A 20,665-nucleotide genomic window follows, 5' to 3' on the forward strand; every position below is an offset into this window, starting at 1 on the left:
CACAGTTTAGCATTTCAGATCAAATGCAGCGTTAAATCCTTTCTTCCGTGCCACATAATCTTACAGTTTCTTGTATTGATTCAAGCTGGTCGTCCAACCTCTGATCTTTTCAGTGTGTTAGGCTCGGTTGCTGCTCAATACCAGTGTTATTGGTGCTCTTTCTCTTCAGCTTTTTCCATCAACAACATAAAATAATAAACTTTTAAAATGAAGATTAGTTAGGTTTTCCTTCGATTTTTGCCACAGACACCATAAACCTAAGTGGCTATGGTTGGAGAAGTACACACTGTGCAGTGTGACTTAAATTTCCCACTTTGCTGTGATAAATTATTGTGCTGTTTTGATGAAACTTGTGAAAATGTTACTAGGTCTGACCTATTAAGATTGCTGCTGTGAATTCTATGGAAACGTGACCGGGGTGCTCATTCAGGCATGAAGTTCAACACGATCAGATGCCGCCAGAGAGAAGGAAAGGAGTGCATGATGGGTAGTGCAGCTATATGTTGGCCCTCTCCAAAACAACCATACTGTAGGAGTTCAGTCACTCACAATGTCTTATGTACAAATTTATAAAGTTGTACTTGCAAAACTTGCCACTTTGAGTCCCACCTTTCATGTACCCAGTTGAGAAAACTTAAATTATACATCATAAAATGATAGTTTAAAGTTAAATATTCATTTATATTCAGTCACTAACTATACTACATAATATATTAATAATACTATCCATTAAATGTTTGTATAAAAAATTTCACAAGTTCTTTAATAGCAGTTGATATGCCGATAATGATTGACCCAGTGATGGATAGAGGCCATTAAAGCCTTGAACATATGGTAGGATTAGCCTCAGTACAGTAGAGTGAATTGTGTCATTGTTCATATGTAGCTGTTGCCCTTTCTGTTAATTGTGTGAACTTTAACCCCCAATGACTTTTTCTTCCAAATTCCGATGGTGTGACCCTTTTGTTCTGGCCCCTTTTTTCCCCACTTACAGTGCTTATTTAGGAGGGAGCGTAATTGAATTTGGCCCATGGGGCATTAATCTTTGGGCGGCGTGGTCAGACAGTGGAAATTGGATCCAGGTCAGGTTTTTACATGTTGTAATTAAGGTCACAAGGGGCAACAGGGAGGTTGAGGAAATATAATGTGAACGGGAGGGATGGAGGACCACATAAAGACGACAGGAAGTGCGGAAGAGCAGTTAAAGAAAATATAGAGCAAAACATGGAAGTACAAGAATATATGAGAGCAAAAAGTCCGAGAGAAGAGAGAGCGAGACCTGCTGGACGAGGGATGAGGCAGTGAAATAGGTGAGCAGAAGACAGACCGTGGCATATTGTTTTTATTTCATTTATTCTATACTTGCTGACCAAAGGTGTTTTGCTAATAGCAACACAGCCAAAGGGCCTGTGATTACGAAGGTGAGAGAGACAACACCTCTCGCTCTCTGCCTGTCCCCCTGTCTCTGTTCCTGTCTGCTCTCCAGAGAGACAAAATCAGGCAGTGAGGGGAAACTGATGAAGACAGGGATATGTGGAAATAGAGAAGGGGATGGTGAAAGGAGGAGGGATTGGAGAGATGAGGCCCATCAGGAGATGAGTGTAACGGGAGTAGAATGATAATGACCAGTGAGCCCTTTGCTTTCCGCTGCTCTGTCTCTCTGCAGTCGTAGAGTTACAGGCAGAGCAGGCATGTACAGTAACGTCTAATCTAGTGGCTGCCTACGCATGGCCTTTATACACTCCTACCAAGTTAAACAATGAAATAAGCTGGTAGAAAACCCTTGAGAGACCAGGAACCCCCAACAATTACCACATAGAACATCAAAGAGATAGGACACTCAAAGAATTAATCATCCCCTTCTGTGACACACATATACTCATATACACTTATTGAGATGAAGCAGTCTTGTTTCATATCTTACTTCTACAGTGTTAGCATTGTTCGATTACATAAAGCTCATGAATACTCGCTCTGTGATAAAAGCCTTCCGTGCGACGAGTTAAAACCACGCTCCAGTCCACACTCCCTCTAATGTTCTCCAAGCATTTAAATGTAGACTCCAGCAAATGTGAAAGCTGAATAAGTAAATTTTTAGCCTCATATTTAATAGTCTTCTTAGGGTGGGGGAAAAAAAAGAAAAGAAAAGAAGCCGCACCAGCAGCGGCTCTGGCTGGCCAACTAGAATGAAATGTAATGAACAAAAAATAATCACTTTTTCTTTCACAGTTTCTCTGTCCTGGAGAAAATGATATTTCTGCATTTAGTAAATAAAAAGAAAGAAGGGGGAGCTAATCTCTCTGGTGGGAGAGGAGGACGTACTAATGAAACATGTTGACACATGTATTAGAGGCTGCCATAATTGAATAAGGGGATTTGGAAGAGAGAGAGAGAGAGAGAGAGGGAGCGAGAGAGAGCATTATTAAGATACGTGGGGATTTAAAGCGGCAGAGAACAGAGGCGAGGCCAACTGAGTCAAACCAGCAACTAGACACGTCTCTTTCAAATAGGCTTGGGATAATGAGGCTTGTTTTTTTTTTTTGGCCTCTCTGTGTATATATGTCATGGTTATGTTCAATTTTTCTAAGAACACATATGCCATATATACACATCCTTTTTTATGTGTTTTTACACATTTTAACATTTTTTTTAGTCTGATTTTTGCCTACATTTTGAAAGGTGGTTTTCTCTGCTCATTGTAAACAGGACACTCCCAGTGGTGTAGTGCAGGTTCTAAAAGTAGACAGCACACACACTGATACTCACTTTGGTTTGGGCAGTAAGTAATATTTGTAAACTGGCCTTTGACAAATCATTTTAATTTTCTAATGGTGGCGCACTCTGGCCCTCAGTATATTTTGCTATTTACATATTCTAAAACACAGTTTACTGAATAGTCTTCTGAGATCCATAGACTAAACTAATGCATAATTATAGAGTTGGATCACCCTTTAATCTACGAGCTAAATTTAACTCTAAAGTCTGCACCTCTGTGGCTTATGTTAATTTCATAATGATCCTTAGTCCCTAAAGTCAGGCAGCAGTGGCAGTGACAGTGTCTAACTACTACTGGCCCCTTTCTAGTGTGAACTAACTACGCAAGAGTAGCCTTACATGTTACTGTAACACAGAGCCTTTCTTTTTCTTTGCTGGATGGAGAAAAAAGGAATAAAGTTACACAGTTTTTTAATTTTGTGTCATGGTTAGAAGCTTCTCATCCCTTAAGAGATTGAGAATCACAGGAGTGCTGTAGCCAGATGGTCACATGTTCCTTTAAAACACTGCACCAGGCCATTGTTCTAGATTTACATTAAAGTAAACTATAAAAACTATATAAAACTATAAAGATGAAAGAGCGCGCTACATGCTGACATGTCGCCGCCACGCATTAGCTGAGATTATTCCCTAAGAAGATGATGGAGCCCCACCTGGCCTATCAGTTCCCTTACTGTAGCTGGGCTCTGTCCTTTCACCTTCAGTGTTTCAGTCATACGGCTAATTAGTAGATAGTCACGCTCTTCAAACCGTCCCCCATCCACACCTCCTGTAATCCCCCAATGCATGCCATTTAAATAAATATGCTACAGATGGGAAGATTCACTGTGATGAGTTACAGGACAGCGGATGTGCACTTAATTGCTAATAAATGTCCGTAAATGTCCCAAGTTTGTGGTCTGTGCTGCTACTTGCCAACAGTGCTGTAAGCACAATTAGATAGACATAAAACATTGTTTCAGAGATTTTATGCTAATGATACTTTGCCTTTAAATATAACAATCAAAACCAAGTAGGGAGCAGTTGACTGTATTAATTGTCTGGTGAAGATGAATTCAAAGAAATTAAACTAGGTAATACAAACCAACAGCTTTTAGCTGATGGCTTAGTGGTGTTTTATGATAAATGAGAGGCGAGGAAAACCAGGCGAGGAATGAATGTATAAACACCTATTAACCCTTAATTTATCACAAACCATAATCACTTAGCTTCAGTTACTTGTAAATGATGAACTATGATTACCTCAATTAAGTGGATACTTTATATTATTACTGTGCAAACAGTGTCCATTAAAAGTGTTGCTGTCGTGGACCTCCGCACGTTGTGCAAATGCTGCCTGAAACCCAAAACTGAAACCTCACACCGCGACAGCGCAGCTCAGTGTCCGTAGGAAGAGCGATTGCACAGCGTGTTTCAGGTCACGGCCTTTCTCAGCTGAATCTGCACAGTTTCTAATTCCTCTCCAAACATTTGAGTGACTCTCAATGCCTTTGCCCTCTAAATGACTCCTTTAGTGGGACTGATCAAAGCTACCTATCTTATCTCCTAATGGGCTTAATTGGGCAGGGGACCTGTGTAGTGAAATGTTTTAAGATATTACTGAGGCTTAGTGAACCAAAATAATTCCCCCTAGTTAACATAAGAAGTCTGTGCCACTGTCTGGAGTGCTTTCAGTGCATTTGCTCTGTGTGCTCTTCATCGAGCAGAACTAAAAAAGCCAGACAGCAAGGTCCCTTATCAAGGCCACTGGGAATTTGCAGGTTTTCATTTTAAAAAGAAGACCTAAGAATTGAACTAGTTGCAATACTATGTTAAATTACACCACTGTTGTCACAGGTAAAATTGCTATGGATGGACGTAATAATCAGTAGTTAAAACACATCACACACAGCATCCTCTTTTCTTCCGTATGGCTCCTAAATTGGTGAGAAAAAGAGAATACTTATTGTTTTAACTTTTGTAATCGTATTTCCCTAGTAGCCAGGAGGATACATGCACAATTGCATCTTGCAAATGAAAAGGAAAGCTCGTCAAAGACTGTCACAGCCTCTCTGAATTAAACATTTCACACTGGGCAAAATACTCCGCCTCAATTTTGCCCCTTGTTAATTTTCAGAATTCACAGGGCAGTGGGTGGTTTTGTGCTTGCTGGAGCATACAAGCGGAGGCAATGAGGCAAGTGGAATAACATTAGAGCCCCTTGTTTGGAACTGCAATCCACAGAGCAGGTAGACTGGGCATGGAGGGAGGGAGGGAGGGAGACCAAGCAGGGGGGGGAGGAGGTGGGGTGGCGGCTCTGATCAAGTGCATAACTAATCACTGCAGCTCCAAATGTCAGCAGAGACGCTGGGCTGCCCTGATGGATGCCTTCTTAGCTGAGATCACAAGAAATTTCAAATTACGGGACCAGATCAAAACAAGGGCTAATTTTCTCAGTGAGCTCCACGGGACAGTTTTTATTTTTTTAGAGGAAGAGGGCTGGTGGAACTCGGGATCGCAAACTGAACTAGAAGACACTGAGAGGGGGAGAGAAAAGAAGCCATCCTTCAGAGGAGAGGGCCTCAGTGTAGTCTGTGCCCATACTGTCGATTGAGAACAAAATAGGTGCTGTGTAATTTATAAGGTTGCTGAAATGTTTCCACGGAGCTGTAAAGCTCACAATCACGTTCATAAATAAGGTATAACTGTATCTCTGCGTTTGAATGATTTGCGTGTCCAGTTCCAATTTGCAAACATTTTTCATTTCTATAATTTATCAATTGCAAATTCTTTTAAAGAAAAAAAAAAAAAAAAAAAAAGGCCCACTTAAGAATTACACAGCACATAATGTATGTGACGCTCTGTATGTGCAAACAGAATGGTCAATGAGCTTGGAGATTTTCAATTGCACGTTTGACAGAGCTGTGAAAACTGATGCGCACTTCAGTGAATCCCATTTCTTTAAATTAAAAAAATATATATACTTCCACTGGTAGCTCATGCACACACAGGCAACAGGTCTGTGTCCTCCCATGTGCACTGCTCTCGGGGGGGTATGGATTTTTACAACAATGCCCTCCTGAGGAAATTCAAAGTAAAACAGTATACAGATGTTTCTTTCTAACTAGTCATTCTCTCACATCCATCTGTATCTGCGTCTCCGTGCAGATATCCAGTTCATATTACACTTTGACTAATCAGTATGGGTGATTATGGACAAGCACAATTAGAAATTATTATTAGAATATTATTACCAGATTCAGTGGAGAAAACATGAATAATAGAGGTAACTCGTCACTTATCAATTCAGTATAAACAGAAATGTTGTTCAAGGGAGAAAATAGAAAAACAGTATTAAGCCATGGAGCCTTAACGGCACAGTGATACTACTACCATTTCACAAAAGAGGAAAGCAGGGGAATTTTTTGAAAGGCGTGCAATGTAAGAACGTAAACCCTCTAATGGGGATTGTGTCTTTACATTTAACTAAGGGAATGTAAAATCATCAATACATATTTTTTACATCTAAAATAAATCGACACTAAGAAACGCTGCTTATCGGCTCATTCTCATTCCACAACATATAATTGCCAATTTAGTTTGCACGTGATCCACTGCTGTGTAAGCCAAAGTGAATATCTGTGGGGTCCTTCAGTATGATAATGTCAGCGATTAAGCACTGATGTTAATGTGTGGAAAATGCAGGACATTAAAGATAAGAGGAAGCTACTTTGAAAAGGTGCTTATCTGTGCTGTAGAACCAGCATACTGTATATTCTTTATGCGTACACATGACCCTATGAGTTACTTAAGGAAATGCCGAACATCTGCTGTTTTACAGTCTTGAGGATACTTCAAATGGAAAGATCAGCAGACTAACAGAACATCTCCATTAGTATTTCAGTACTCCACTGAAGGAATTACAAATTGGTTAAACCGTTGTTGAATTGACTTTGATCTTTTAGCACAGAGGAAGATTGCACTATGTCTCCATCTGTGAGAAACGTTCACATAACTCACCCATAGTAGGTGAAAGGGCTTATTGGTGAACCTATTAACAGCTGCTACCGTGGAGAGAGAGTAGCTGTACTGTGTGCCAGTTAAGGAGATTTGGAGCAATTCCATCCCTACTCTGTTTATCCCAATAATTTCTGCTCAGCATCCACCTATTAAATATTCAGTTTATGCCACCGAGCACCCGCACCCTATTCCCACCTTTACGCCTTCAGGTAAAGCTTAGCACGCTCTTATATTACATTTATTTATACCTTGCAGACTTCTTTTCCTCTTCTTCTGCAACTCAGCCCGCCTCAGTAGTGACATTGTGGTAACGGAGGACTATCTCTGTTTGTTTGCACTTTGCCTCTGAACTTGCGGGGTCATGATGTATTTAGTAAGCTTTTACCTTACCCAAATACAAATAAATAAATAAAATTTTATGCTGTTTCAGTTCAGTGTTGAATTACAGCAAACATACAGTACATAAATGAACTATGGGCAGTAATAATTAGATCTTGTTTGTGGAGGAAGTTACCTGTTTGAAGCTACAGTAGTCGCTTACAGCAGTAATAGTAGTATTCCACTTAGTCACTAAACTCAAGGCGTTAGGATACAGAAATGTGGTGATCTCATTGCTTTGTAACTCCATACTCTTACTTTTTCACTCCTAAACTTGAGCTCAGCTGTCTAAATGTATGATACTTTACACAGTTGGTTTTGAAGCCTTTATAATTTATAAGAAAAAAAAAAAAGCAAAAACAAAACAAACAAACAAACAAAAAAAAAAACCCTGAAAACTAAACAGACTTTGATATCAATAGAAATTCCAATTTGGTCTGATAATTCCATCTGGCTTGTGCTCAAATTCCTGGCGTAAACCACTCTATGAAAGTACTAATGAATTATAGAGCAAAGATATATGTAAGAACGAAAAGTAGGAAGTGAGCATATGTGGGGACTGGCTAAACAGATAATGCTGAAGGATGTCTGTGAAGTGAGTCTATCCAGTATTAAAACTTTTTAACACTTTATTAGCAGTGTGGCAACTTGTCACCTTTGGAATCCAACCGTAGACTACATCTAGATTAGGTCAGGAGATGTGTAAACATGTCTTGGTCTCACAGTAAAGGCTCTATTCTGAAGTTAGCTTTTCAAAAATGTGTGTACATCTCATACAGCCTAGTAGTGACAAGCAGCTATATCGGTGTCCAAACATGTTAACACTAGTAACAGTAACAGTAACACTACCTTTGACTTTATCATTATCGTTAATTCTAACTAACAAGTCCAATCTTCCTTTTCACCATGTTCTGTAATGAAACCATAACTTACTATTTCCTGTTGTCTGCTTATTATAAAGACTGCATGAAACAAAAATGGAAATAGTGCAACATTTCTTCTTCACTCGTTATAATAACACTTGAATACATGATGAATACATGTGTGTAAATGCTGCGTTCTAGAAGCATGTTCAGAGTAAATCCTCACAACATCCACAGTGAACTACCATATAACACTGCTACCACTTGTGAGTCAGGCGTTATGCAAAGTTTCAGTTACAATCATTTTGACCCTCTCAATTAATTGGTAGATTAATCAACTAATACTAATATTAAGTGAATAATTGAATCAAGTAGCAGAGCTTGGCAACAGTAAGCACAGTCCATTAACTCTGGTAGAGTATTACAGCATTAGTTCAATCACATCTAACAGGACAAGCGCACTAATCATAAAGGAACAGAGAGGAGGCCTTAATAGTGGGCCACTCCAGCATTTACAAAGTACCCTTCTTAACCTCTCGCAAAGTAGGAAAGCATACTAAAATGTTGCTGTTTTGTCCTCCTCCATTTGATTTTACCTTTATGCATAGACAGGCCAAAGTGTGCCGTTTCCCTTTAAATACATCCTCTTCATCTTTTGTGGTTTTTGCTTTTCACCTCTTCCAGCCTTTCAAGATCACCCACAGTCTCTCCAATTAGGGCCTTTGTGGAGTTGGCTGGACATTTCAAGCCTCTGAGAGGCATCTTTAAAAATGACCCAATCAGGCGCCTTTCTTAACTAGTTTCAAACGAGCAGGAGGACGTGGACATATCAAACCGAGCAGCTGAATAAATCTGGTGTTCAGATGATAACCATCTCACAAAATGAAACCACCGACAAGGCAACAGGCGCACATTTTGAGGCACGTCAGTGAACTTACAGTATGTAATAAGAGTCCATCACAGTGCACGGGGGAAAGACAAAAGTGCTCGACAGTAATGTTTGTCGTGTGATTGGATGCAGTGTGCTTTGCCTCGAGTAATTATAGTGTAATTATGTTCCTACATTTGCTTTGTTTGCATGGCAGAAATATCCCTTACTTAAATACTATTTTCTTTTGGTTTTATTGTCATAGGCCTCTCAGAGAAAAACAGTATATTACAAGATGGGATTGACATTTTAATACTGCTGTCACTGGATATATTATTATTATTGCATAATGCGAATCAGGAAATATTTCTTTGCCAGCCTGTTTTTATCATTTGTCTGTGCGAGTAATCTCCATTTTCTCAGAAAAATAATGTCAAGTTGTATCATGTGTAGGGTCCACATTTTTCTCTTAACTGACACGCTTAGACAGCTTCAGTGGCAGACTGAAATTACACATTGTTCTTGTGGGGGCTCTAATGGCATTTTGGGAGCACTTTGGTGTTTTGCAAGGAAAAAAGCAAAGCGCCTAATGAAATCAGCGATCAAATGTGGATGTTTTCAGTGACAGTTTTGATAATGGAAACATAAAGAGCAGCTCATTATGGTAAAAGAGGCAGAAAGCAGATTTAGGCCATGCAGGCTGTAAATGCTGACACCTCAACTGAAAATCCTAAAAGATGCTAGCTAAGAATATAGAATAGTGTCTAGTGATAATTCAGTCATTCGGCCTGCATTCTTATAGCATGTAGTTTTAAAGCATTTGTCATGTTTATGTGTGGGGTGTAAATGTTTGCGTCTAGGCATGTGTTCTGTCAAGAAGCACTTGACATCAGAGAAGAGGTATGGGCTGAGGGTAGCAGAAGGGGATTTGGTGAATTACCAGGCTGCAGCCTCAGCATCGAGTCCAGAGGATTAGACTAAGGACTGGAGTCCAGGAAAGAGATGTGCAGACGCACGAGGAGAAGGGGATCAGTATGTGCGTGTTTATGTGTGTGAAGCATTGGCTGCAAGCACTATCCTGCGACTAAGAGGTACCATGTCGTATCAGAGGCAAGCACCCTCAAGGTCACTGGGATGCACAGGAAGCATGGCATGTGGGATGCCAGTTGAAATACCTGCACCAGAAAACACTGAAATGCACTTGTGCACACAATGTGCATATTCACACCCAAATTTACCAGTTTTACCATTCAGTTTCTGTCAGGTAAATACTTATTGGCAATACAGGTTTCCAGGTTTTATTGCCAGTGTCTTGGAGATTTGGCCGTTTTGTTTTCCCTCCTTTCCTTTTGGCTCAGAAATAAAATACAGTAAGGTAATTATGAATACTTTCTGAGGCAATGGGACGATTTCCCCAATTATTCTTTTACACAAATCCTTGTTTTCCCAAATCTCTATCTCTTACAGAGTCAGTGATTTGGGCGACCGTGGCTCAGTTGGTAAGAAAGTGGCAGTTTGCTATGAACCCCAGGGTTGGGGGTTCACTTTCCAGCACCCCCCCCCCCCCCCCCCCCCCCCCCCCCCCATTCCTGGCTACGTGATGAAGTGTCCCTGAACAAGACACTAGACACTAAACCTGGAACCCTTTGTGCCTCAAGTTGGCAGCCTGTCCACAAAGAATGTACCCAAGGGGATTAATAAAGTATCAAATTATATATATATATATATATATATATATATATATATATATATATATATATATATATATATATATTAGTAAGAGAAGATTCAATAATAATAACAGTAAATATAGTAAATATTCTTCTTATTGTTATGTCAGCTGAAAGGTGACAAATTTGCAGTTCCTTATTTTCTGACATTGCATTAATTATTATTGCTTTTTGAAGTTATAATGTGTGTAGGTGCATGACTACATAAAATAACCTGTCTCTGTGATTCACATAAAATAAGTTAGTCAGGTCACCCACCTCCAAACAGAACGGTGGCATTGAATATGTACAGTAAGTTAGAAACTGCAACAAACATAAGCCTTGTTTCATCTTTACCTGAAAACACTGTAAGATTTTTTCCTTCTTCAGAGTCTTTTCGCCTCAAATTGCAATCAAATAGGGCAGTGATGACAGTTGCAACCATCAGTCTTGTTTTCTCCAGGGAGAGCCACTCAAGCCTACCGGTCATTGAGGATCCGAAGGGCCAATGGTTCCTCAGAAAATCACTTTAGCTATCAACCAAGCCCATTCGCTCAACTAGATCACTGTTTCCTGGCAACAGAGCTTTCTTCTGTCTTCAGTGAATGTAACAGGATAAAAATAAATAAATATATGTTTATTTTATGTTTGTTTGTGGCTGTGTTGAAGGTATCCTTCATCACAAAAGAACACTGACGGGCAGTCATGAAGTTTCCAAGCAGGGTTGAATAATTTGAGGTTGATACGGGCAAATTACTTGGTTTGTTTGTTAGTTTGGTTAGTGCACTGTGGTTCCCAAAGGCAGTGCAATACTTAAGACCATCATCCAAAGAACCTCTGCAAAATCATTTATTTTAGCAAGTGCAGCAAAACAACATATGTGTCAGTGCAGGTGAAAAATCCCTCCAGTACCAGAACCATGACTGTGACTGAGTCGTGTTGCAGGGTACTAACAAATTGTGTCAGATGAGAATACATGTGTCATAACACTGACTTCACTTCATCTGTATGATGGCATCTACTGTGCAGATAGTCCCAGGGAGGGATTTGCTGAGGCTTGCCATCAAAATAAAGGGAGTTTGCCATGACCTGTGGTTTGCACTGCAGATTTGTGAGTACTAAGTTGTATGATTGGCCTACTGACCTAACCTGGCCTTCATGTGTTAAATTTAAGTAGCATGTTAATGACTTTTCTCAATGAACACAGTCCTTTCCCTCTGTAAAGGGCATACAAGGCAGGATATAGTAGTGCTTTACCATTGCTTGACATATTATATCCCTGCATGATACTGTGTTCTTCAGACTCTTGCTGCACACAAATATATCTCTAGATATAAATAAATACAACAAGGAGAGTGAAACAGCAAAGCACAGATAAAAAGGTAGGACATTCAGGAATTTATCTTTTCACTTATTCATTGAGAACACTATTCCGTGTTGCATTCAAAAGTCAGTGTAGGATTTGTTTTGAATTGTTCTCTCACCTCATTGTTATGTATGGTATTGGGGAAACATTTAACACAATAGTTGGTACCTGTAAAGCATAACACTGCTGAAAAGCTCCCTTAAAGTCTTAAAGTTAGAAAGTTAGTAGAAATCTTCTCCTTTGTAGGAATTGCTGATACACTCTGATACATTTCCACACTGTAGGGCATAGAAGTAGTTTTCTTTTCACAAATTAATACAAATGTTTGATTAAATAATCTATCAATAATGTGTTTTTATCACCTTGTGACACTGTTCATAACAAAAGTCAAGATTTATGTATTGTAGGCCTATTTATGAAAATTATTTTTATATATATTTTCCCATTGTAGGGCATGTGAGCGCTGGTCATGTTTAAGTGCGGCCTTTGGGCTATGACTGTTATAAACTCAGATGACCTACACTCTGTACAGTCCCTGAACACACCAAACACACAGTGATAAGAGGCTGCTAACGCTTACACGGGTAGTGCTGATGCACTTATTTATGTGCAAACGGTTTCTTACACTGACGCACAACAAATCATTAAAAGTAATCAATGCTGTTTAGTTTTATAGGCCAATATATGCATAAACAAACTGCTTACGACGTGGAAGTGCACTAGAAAGCATCTGCTCTAGGGAGTCTTCCTTTGAGTTCTTGTCTAAAACGCAAGAGATAAAAACACGACAAGCGCGCTCAGTCACTGATAACAACCAACAAGAAAACCAAACTCACTATAATTCTTACGCTGCTGTCTCGTCATTTTGAGATCCGAGAGAGTCTGGTGTGTTTTGTTGTGAGACGCTTGTGCATAGCAGTTGTACGGCTGTGTAACGTTAGGCCATTTCAGAGTCGCTTATTGGTATAAAGACACATTTTCATCACTCTGAAATTCTAAATGGTTTCAACTAAACATAAGAATTAATATATAGTGGATTCAGTCTAAACTAGGGTTTTATTCTAACACAAACCCAAATAAAGAAGTTGAACAGTTCAACACTGTTTAAATACCAAACAGTAGATGATTACTTACTTACTTGCAGTACATAGTGACATATTTAGAAAAGAATTAGCCAGAACACTAACCTAACTAAACACTCACCGACTGCCATATGCTCTTTAAGCTGTTACTGATTATAACTTGCCTGTTTCTTTTGTGCATCTGAGGCATGTCAAGCCAAGACGATGTATCTAGTATCGTATTAGTAATTTGATGTCTATCTAGTAGCCACTGGGGAGCAGATAACGGACAAGTCAGTGGAGCTGTAATGAAAAATACAGGAGATAGCAAATTACCTCTGCACTTGGATTTTGTTTGATTATGAATGTTGTCCTGAAATTATGCACTCAACCATCCTACTGTACTGTTAAAATAACCCGATCTAAGACCAAAACACACTTTCCGCACTTCTCAACTGCCCACAATGAGACATCAGGGATGACGATGAACATATAATCACTGCAAAACCTACATTTGATGCTGTTGTTTGAATTTCTTTTGTTACTTTTTTGGTTAATGGATTTAATTAGTACATCAACATCCCTTTCACTGAAGCTGCAGTACAGAGCTGATCTTTGCCAGGGTCCATTTTATTGTTATTCCTTCCCAAAGCAATTAATTCTAGCTGGGACTCACTGGCAGGTGTTTATGACTAGTACCAGGAGACTGAAATAGCTGTTTCTTTCACCAAATACAATGTTTATTTCTCCACATTCATATGAGGTTGGATTTTACAATTGTGTTTCTTCCAGGGGATTTATTCATATGATCACCATTCTTCACCAGAATAGCATTTTATTTGGTTTTCAATAAAAGCCTCCTAAGGTTACTTGACAGCAGTTTCGCAAGCAGAAACCCTGCACAGGTGGGCATTGTCTGTGGTGAACCTTTAGCGTGCAGTGTCAGCCATTTTATTCCTTGCACAACTGAGCAGAGCACAGTGGTGTGAGCGGCCTACTGTTTCTATCCGTTTAGCTTATTAGGTGAAATCCACCAGTAATAAGATCTTGATCAAGGCAGAATGCCAGACGTTTTCTCTTGTTTGCTCACTGTTGTGGAAAATAAGCACATAGTCATTCCTGCAGTTGGGTTGTCACCTCTGTGTGCGAGTATGAGTATAGATTTTTTTTTTTTCCCCACAGTCTCTTGGGGATTCAGCGAATGCATCATCTTCTCTATTTCCATACAATGCGCACTGCAGAGGAAGACTCTTGTTGAAGTGTGACATTGTTATCCCTGCGTTGAAACCACTGACACAGTGTTGTTTTATATTTGTATTCACATTGCAAGGAGCAGTTCTAGGTGATGTTTATTGTCAGTGTTGAAATAAAACTGCGATATTAACTGTGAAACAGTTCAAGTAAGAGTAATGCTCAGCTAGGTTTTGACTAAGTTCACTGTTTCCTAATATGTTGTTCTTGATGTTGCCTCACACCCACTGTCTCATTCTTCTAGAGCAGCTCTGAAAGCATAAATTATGTTTATTTGTGAGTGAATGCTAGCTGTAAAGTAAATAGTACATAAAAGAAATGGCAACGTGTTTATAGCGATTTGTAAATATGAACCCTAGGATGGGTTTACACTCAGAGAGAAACACTGTCTAAACTTATCTCATATTTTTTTACCCATTTCTTTAACGTTGACTTCTTTTCCTGATGAGTGGATCTGTACCTGCATCAGTGAATCTGTTGTGCACATATGGTGTATCTGATGGTGAGCAGAGTTAGACTTGTCTAACCAGCCGACTGGTGCAACCAGTACTATTAGTGTTGATTTGGATTCAGTTTAGATGCACCCATTTGAAATCACTTGTATAGACCTTCTTCACGGCACACATTTAAGAAGAGTACTAATAACACTATGCAAAAATTGGCTACACATAGAAGCCATGCATTTATCGGCAAATATGACTTAAATCTTACTTAAATGAAGTATCATTTGATTGTCTGACAGTACAACAATTACAAATGCAAAAATTCCAGTGTTCATACTACTACACACCTCAATGAATGTGTACACTTACCGAACAATAAATTTTGATTTGTTGCTGATGTCAACAGTTGTTTCCTTGGTCAGTTTTTTCTCAGTCTATTCGACGTCTGTCAATCAGTCCACCAGTGGTTTCTTTCTTTTTCAGGACTTTCCTAATGGTTGTACTGGCTGTGGCCAATTTTTGTACAATGGCTCTAATTGATTTTTTCATCTTCTATCAGCTTCACAATTGTTTGTTTTTTACCCTTAGACAGGTTTTTATGTTGGTTACACGTCTTAACTATAAATGCAGTCTTGAACTGGCCATTACTTTTGATTCAGTTCACAGCCTCAGCCTCAATATGTTCCCTTCATGAAATACTCAGTACCAAACTGTTGATGGCGTCCAGCTGGAGTTATTTACTATACTACAAGGGCAACTAGATACTTTATAGATCTGCCACTGAGTCCTATCAGCTGTCTAGAATGATATATCATCAATTAATAATGGTCACCCCAGCTCTGCATCCCACACCATAAAGACGGTGTGTCTGCTATAACTTAGTATTTGTACTCAGCTGTCGTCACATGATACGACATGGCACCACGTTTGGCACACTGTACGTCTTTATTTCTCCTCTGGTGTGCCTCCGTCAGCCTGGGGGATATGGAAAGGCGTGATAGAAGAGCTATATTCGACCAACTATCTCTTCATTTGCTTCATACAGTACACTCTCTTTGTACTTGTTCCCTACGTTGGCTATACCCCCATGTGCTAAGAGCATGTTTGTCGATGTCAGAGCAAGCTGAGCAGCTGATACCACTCAGGAGCCAGAGATATCCTTGTCAAAATCCAGCATATTAACAAACAAGGCCTGAGAGATTGATGCCTATTTATTTCAGCTATTACTCTGGCACCTTTTCTGCTGTTGCCTTCATCCACCAAAGAGAACATTTAAGCTCCGTCTCAGCTCCTGTGCTTGGACTGTAGATCAAGCACAAGTCCGCCACTGCAAGGCAAACGCTCCATCTGCTCTGGCTAGGATTCCTGAAATATTCCATGTGTTGGGACTGAAGAGGCTTCTTTTCACCTTGGACATGGCATAGTAGCCTTCTTGCCAGTACTGATGGAAGTTTATGCTGGACTTCCTTGTTTATGGCTGGCAGTTATATAAGGGAGGCCTAACCAGCAGCCCATTGACCTATGTTGTGAACCACTCTCCATCGACCATACTAATTTCCTTAAGCTGGTGATATTTCTTCTTTGGATATCTCTAAATATCTGTCAGAGCTTTACATTTAGTTTAAAACTATTTTTTCCAATGAAGTTAGAACATTTTTAATTAATACACAAGGCCATGTGAGAAATAAACTGATCTTTATGGTATAATTGAAATTGTGGTATGTCTTACAGGTCATGAATCATCAGTAGTGATGATCTTTTCTTCCACTTGTACACCAGTATGTTCTAGAAATTGTGCCATTGCTGTGATGTTCGGTCAGTAAATTCATGCCAACTGGTGCAGCAGCTCCAGCCTTTAATTAGGAATTTGACCTGACAGCATGAATCAATACATCACATGAAAATGATGCATGTTTATTAAAACACTTTTCTTTTTACAGTCATCTATTGAGCACTGGAAGGAATCCAAAAGATGTTTAAGCAGGCTGCGTTTCCCTTTTAAGATGAAATGTGGTGTTCTTTAAATAATTTATAATTTGATGCCAACCCTGCAGGCTGTATTGTCTGCCTGCAGCATTGTAGACTGATGTCCCATGTCATTCTTGAATGGTTACCCTGCTGTGTGATGTTGTTACACCCAATAACTATTTAATATATATTTATGGGTACTAATATTGTTGAATATGGGGTTTTTATAATTGGTTTTCCTTGCCTTGAGTTTTTTTCCCATTCTTCGTTACAAGGTTGCTTTTGTTTGAAAAAAAAAATTTAATTGGATAATCTAGTGTTTTAAAAGGCACAAATACATGGTAAATGCAGTTAGCGGAGTAGTTTGTAAAAAAGCCCACAGCACAGTCTCTTTTAATAAGTTCCAGTCCTAGGAGAAGTTATTTTCAGGGTAGAACGAAGTAGAAAGTGAATGTCAAGAAGTTAGATGCTGCCTGAAAGGTCCTCTTTTGACCTTTAAGACTTGTTTTGTAAAGAAAATATGAATTCTGCTTTCTGAACATCTCTGGTAGTTGTTTTCCTCCACCATCTCAATTAGCAGCACAGAGGTATAAGTGTGGAATAGCACTCTTACAGACATCTAAAGCTAATAGCGGCCCGGCGTTTCTTTTTCTTCCTCTGCTATTATATCCCATTTTGTCGTGACTGTCTTGTGGTGGGCAGATGAACTCAAGTGACATTTTGCTTTGCGATTTGAACTGATCCATCTTTTCTTTTTCTCTTCCTTTTTCCCCTCTCACAGGTGACTTGTCTCAAACTGGTAAGTTAACCTCTTTTTATACTTTTTTTGCCACCTGTGAATGCTGTTAATGACTAATTGGTCACATCTCGTCAAACAATACACACAAACAAACATTCTATTAAATATCTTTTAACTTTGCTTGGTACAAAACAGGGAGGCAAATGCAAAGTTAGAGGCAAATTCTATTTCAACCTTGTTGTTGTGTACTAGGCCTAAAGTGCTCTGGACCATTTAATTTATTAACATGTAAATGGAGGCTTTATCTGTGAATATGCTGACATGTCACAGTACGCTAACTTTTCATCAGCATATCATTGGGAGTTGTGCTGTGTGTGTGTGTGTGTGTGTGTGTGGAACAGCAAGGGATAGGACTGTGATATGTGGATGAGAGCGGAGATGGACGTAATGGGACGTATCAGCACCTCTACACAAACAGTAAGGAAATGGAATGAGCAGAGTTTAAAACTCTAGTTCACAGCACTTTGCCGCAGCCAACTCCTGCTTTAGTGATGTGTCAGTGTTATCGCTCGCCTCCTAATAATTAGCTTTGTCTCGCTGCAGTACTCACTCTGCATTATAAACATGCAATAATAATCTGCAGCACAGCAGAATGTGGAGCACATAATGAGAAAAACATGCAGTTATTTGCACACGGTTATGATAAAAAAAAGGTTTTCTACTCATCTCACTGTGTGTTCTCTGCCATGATAGTTCAGTTCAATTCACTTGTTTTCTGTGCTGCTGCTTGTCAAGTTTGTCCAGCGAGTGTTTGGCCCAGATATCTGATGAAGTTGAGGTACTTCGGGGACATTTTGCCTGTCTGCGGCTTGGACACCTGGAGGTTTGGTTAGGGACGTGTTCACCCCCTGGGGTGCTTTGGAGAGTAGGGAGAGATAATCAAATACCACAACCGTTTCTTCACACTCTGCAAGAATCAAGATCCAGAGAGGGGAATGAAAAAAAAAAAAAAAAAAACTAATTACAATTTGATCTGGGCGACCAGTGCAAATTGAGTTTCATCTTCATTACGACCACCGGGCAAAGAAGAGGGAGATAATTCAGTATTGCTTTTGAGATACAAGCTGTTTCTGTGTCAGTCTGCAAATTCAACATGGTTCTGGTATGCCCATTTTTGTCAGTCTATTTTTGCCTATCAGTGTATGTGCTCAGACAGACGGGTTATTGATCAGAAGATATTGGATATTTCTCTGTACCTTGGAGAACTTGGAATAGTAATTACGATAGATGTTTCCTCTCTTCTTGTCATAAGTGGACAGAGTGGCCATTTGTGCAGAGTTTACATTGAAAGCAGCACCGCGTAGCGTTTAAAGACACTTTGGTACGAGCGTGTGTTGTTGACCGACAGCCCCAAAGACCTGTGAAACACAGGAAAAAACCTTGGATATAAAATGAATGTGGTGGTGAAATGCATAGATGCAGAGCTTTTCTAAGTTGGTTTCAAATGGGAACAGTGAAATGCTGCCAGACTTTACTGGTGCAGCATGCATGCTCGCGTACACTCGCGCCATTCCCCTGAGGTTTTGTCAGAATTCAACAAATGCTGTCCAAACCCCCATGGGAGCAAATGTCACATATTGTGTCTTTTTTTTTCCCTAATCACTGCCAGACTTGTGAGGCAGGTAGCAGCAAAGGTAATTGTCACTTAGATGTGGAGCCCAACAGACAAACTACAAGCAGAGATCCTTATCTTATATGTGAGTTTCATTCTGACTTAAAAAGAAAATGGCATTGGCGGAGGCAGAGACATTTTTTTTCTGTGTACGTCTCTCCATCTGTTTCTGACTCTCTAGCCTTGTTCTCCTCGGCTCAGATGATTAGCATCTCTTTTTTCCTTTTCCTCTCTCCCTCTCCCTCCGTTCAATGCCAACCTCAGGCGAGTCAGAGCCAGCACAAGCCTCTCCAAGCTGATGCAGCACTGGCATTGGCTGGCTCGGCCACACATGGTACCAAGAATGCTCAGTGAACCACACATCTACAATTTGGATGACAAACTCAGGGATTCAGTGTCTGTGTTGGGTGGAAGGTGGCACTTAGTAGAACATATTTGTTTTCCCCACACTCTCTGGCTGAAATGTTCAGTAGTCAGACAAACCCTCACAAAAAATGTGTCCGTGCCTCGAGCTGTTTTTTTAAAGTCCTTTGCAGTTTGTTTTTTCCTACAGTGCAACTCCCTAAGTCTGGCCATGTGTATTTGTTCATAGTTGGGAGATTCATTATGTAAGTTGCTTTACTCTGAGCTAATACAGGCATGAAGGAACAGCCCCGCTGCAAACACTGAAACGGTTCATAACTTTCCTAATTTATGTATTCCTTTCATCACCTTGATCATTAAAATGCTGCACACTGAGGCAATTTTCTTTCTTTTTTTTTTTCTTTTTCTTTTTTTATTGACGCGACCTGGCTGCATAATTGAACAAGTCTTGTTCATCAGCCACAAACGTGGACACAGGGACAATAAAAACATTCTATCATGCCTGGAAACACAACCTGTACTTAAGCTATTTCCTCTGCCTGGTGATAAACAGCACAGTCTCAGAAGAGTGCAGCAAAATGCCAACCCGCAATATAACACCCGTGCCTGTGGCCACATTTCCATACTAGAGGAGGATGGGTAATGAGATAGCTACCTGAGATAATTACTACTCAAGACGTCCGACTCTCATCCTCTACCACGGGGAACCAGTTTAACTCACTACAATTAAACGGCCACTCATTTGCTCCATTTGAGGCACCATTTATGCCATTTTATGCTTGACTGTGTCTTAACACAGTGCTGCCTTAGCAGAAACCTAGACCCATAAATCTGTAAGCATGCTGGGATTTGTAGATTTATAGACTGGAAAATGATAGACAGATGTGGTTAAGTAATAATAATTTAAGCCCCTTTTTACTAACTCGGGTTAATATAACACACTGGCCATCATCACATGTTCTCCACAGTTTGACTAGATCCTAATGTCATCGAGAAATATATTTACAGCCAGGGGTGCAACCAAAGCAAATTGTCAACAACCACATTAGTTGCTGACAAATATAATTGTCTACTAGTTCGAGATATCATTGCATGCATTTTTCAAGCGTCCTTCTCTAGTTGTTTCTAGCCCAGCGTCCGGTTCTCTGCATGTCTTGTCTGGGGGTGTTTGTGAAGCTAAGAAAAAACATGTCCACTGTTTTATTGTTGC

The 20,665-nt window shown here is 39.8% G+C and overlaps 1 protein-coding gene across 1 annotated transcript in view; it reads left to right on the forward strand.

The window, feature by feature from the left end:
* Positions 1-20,665, forward strand: part of nrxn2b (neurexin 2b) — a 493,790-nt gene that overhangs the window by 86,641 nt on the left and 386,484 nt on the right. The window contains exon 4 of the mRNA XM_026352346.1: positions 17,463-17,480. Within this exon, the coding sequence (XP_026208131.1) occupies positions 17,463-17,480 (18 nt within the window). The remainder of the gene's footprint in view (positions 1-17,462; positions 17,481-20,665) is intronic.

This window comes from Anabas testudineus, chromosome 18 (genome assembly GCF_900324465.2).
Source record: "Anabas testudineus chromosome 18, fAnaTes1.2, whole genome shotgun sequence".
Classification (NCBI taxonomy): domain Eukaryota; kingdom Metazoa; phylum Chordata; class Actinopteri; order Anabantiformes; family Anabantidae; genus Anabas; species Anabas testudineus.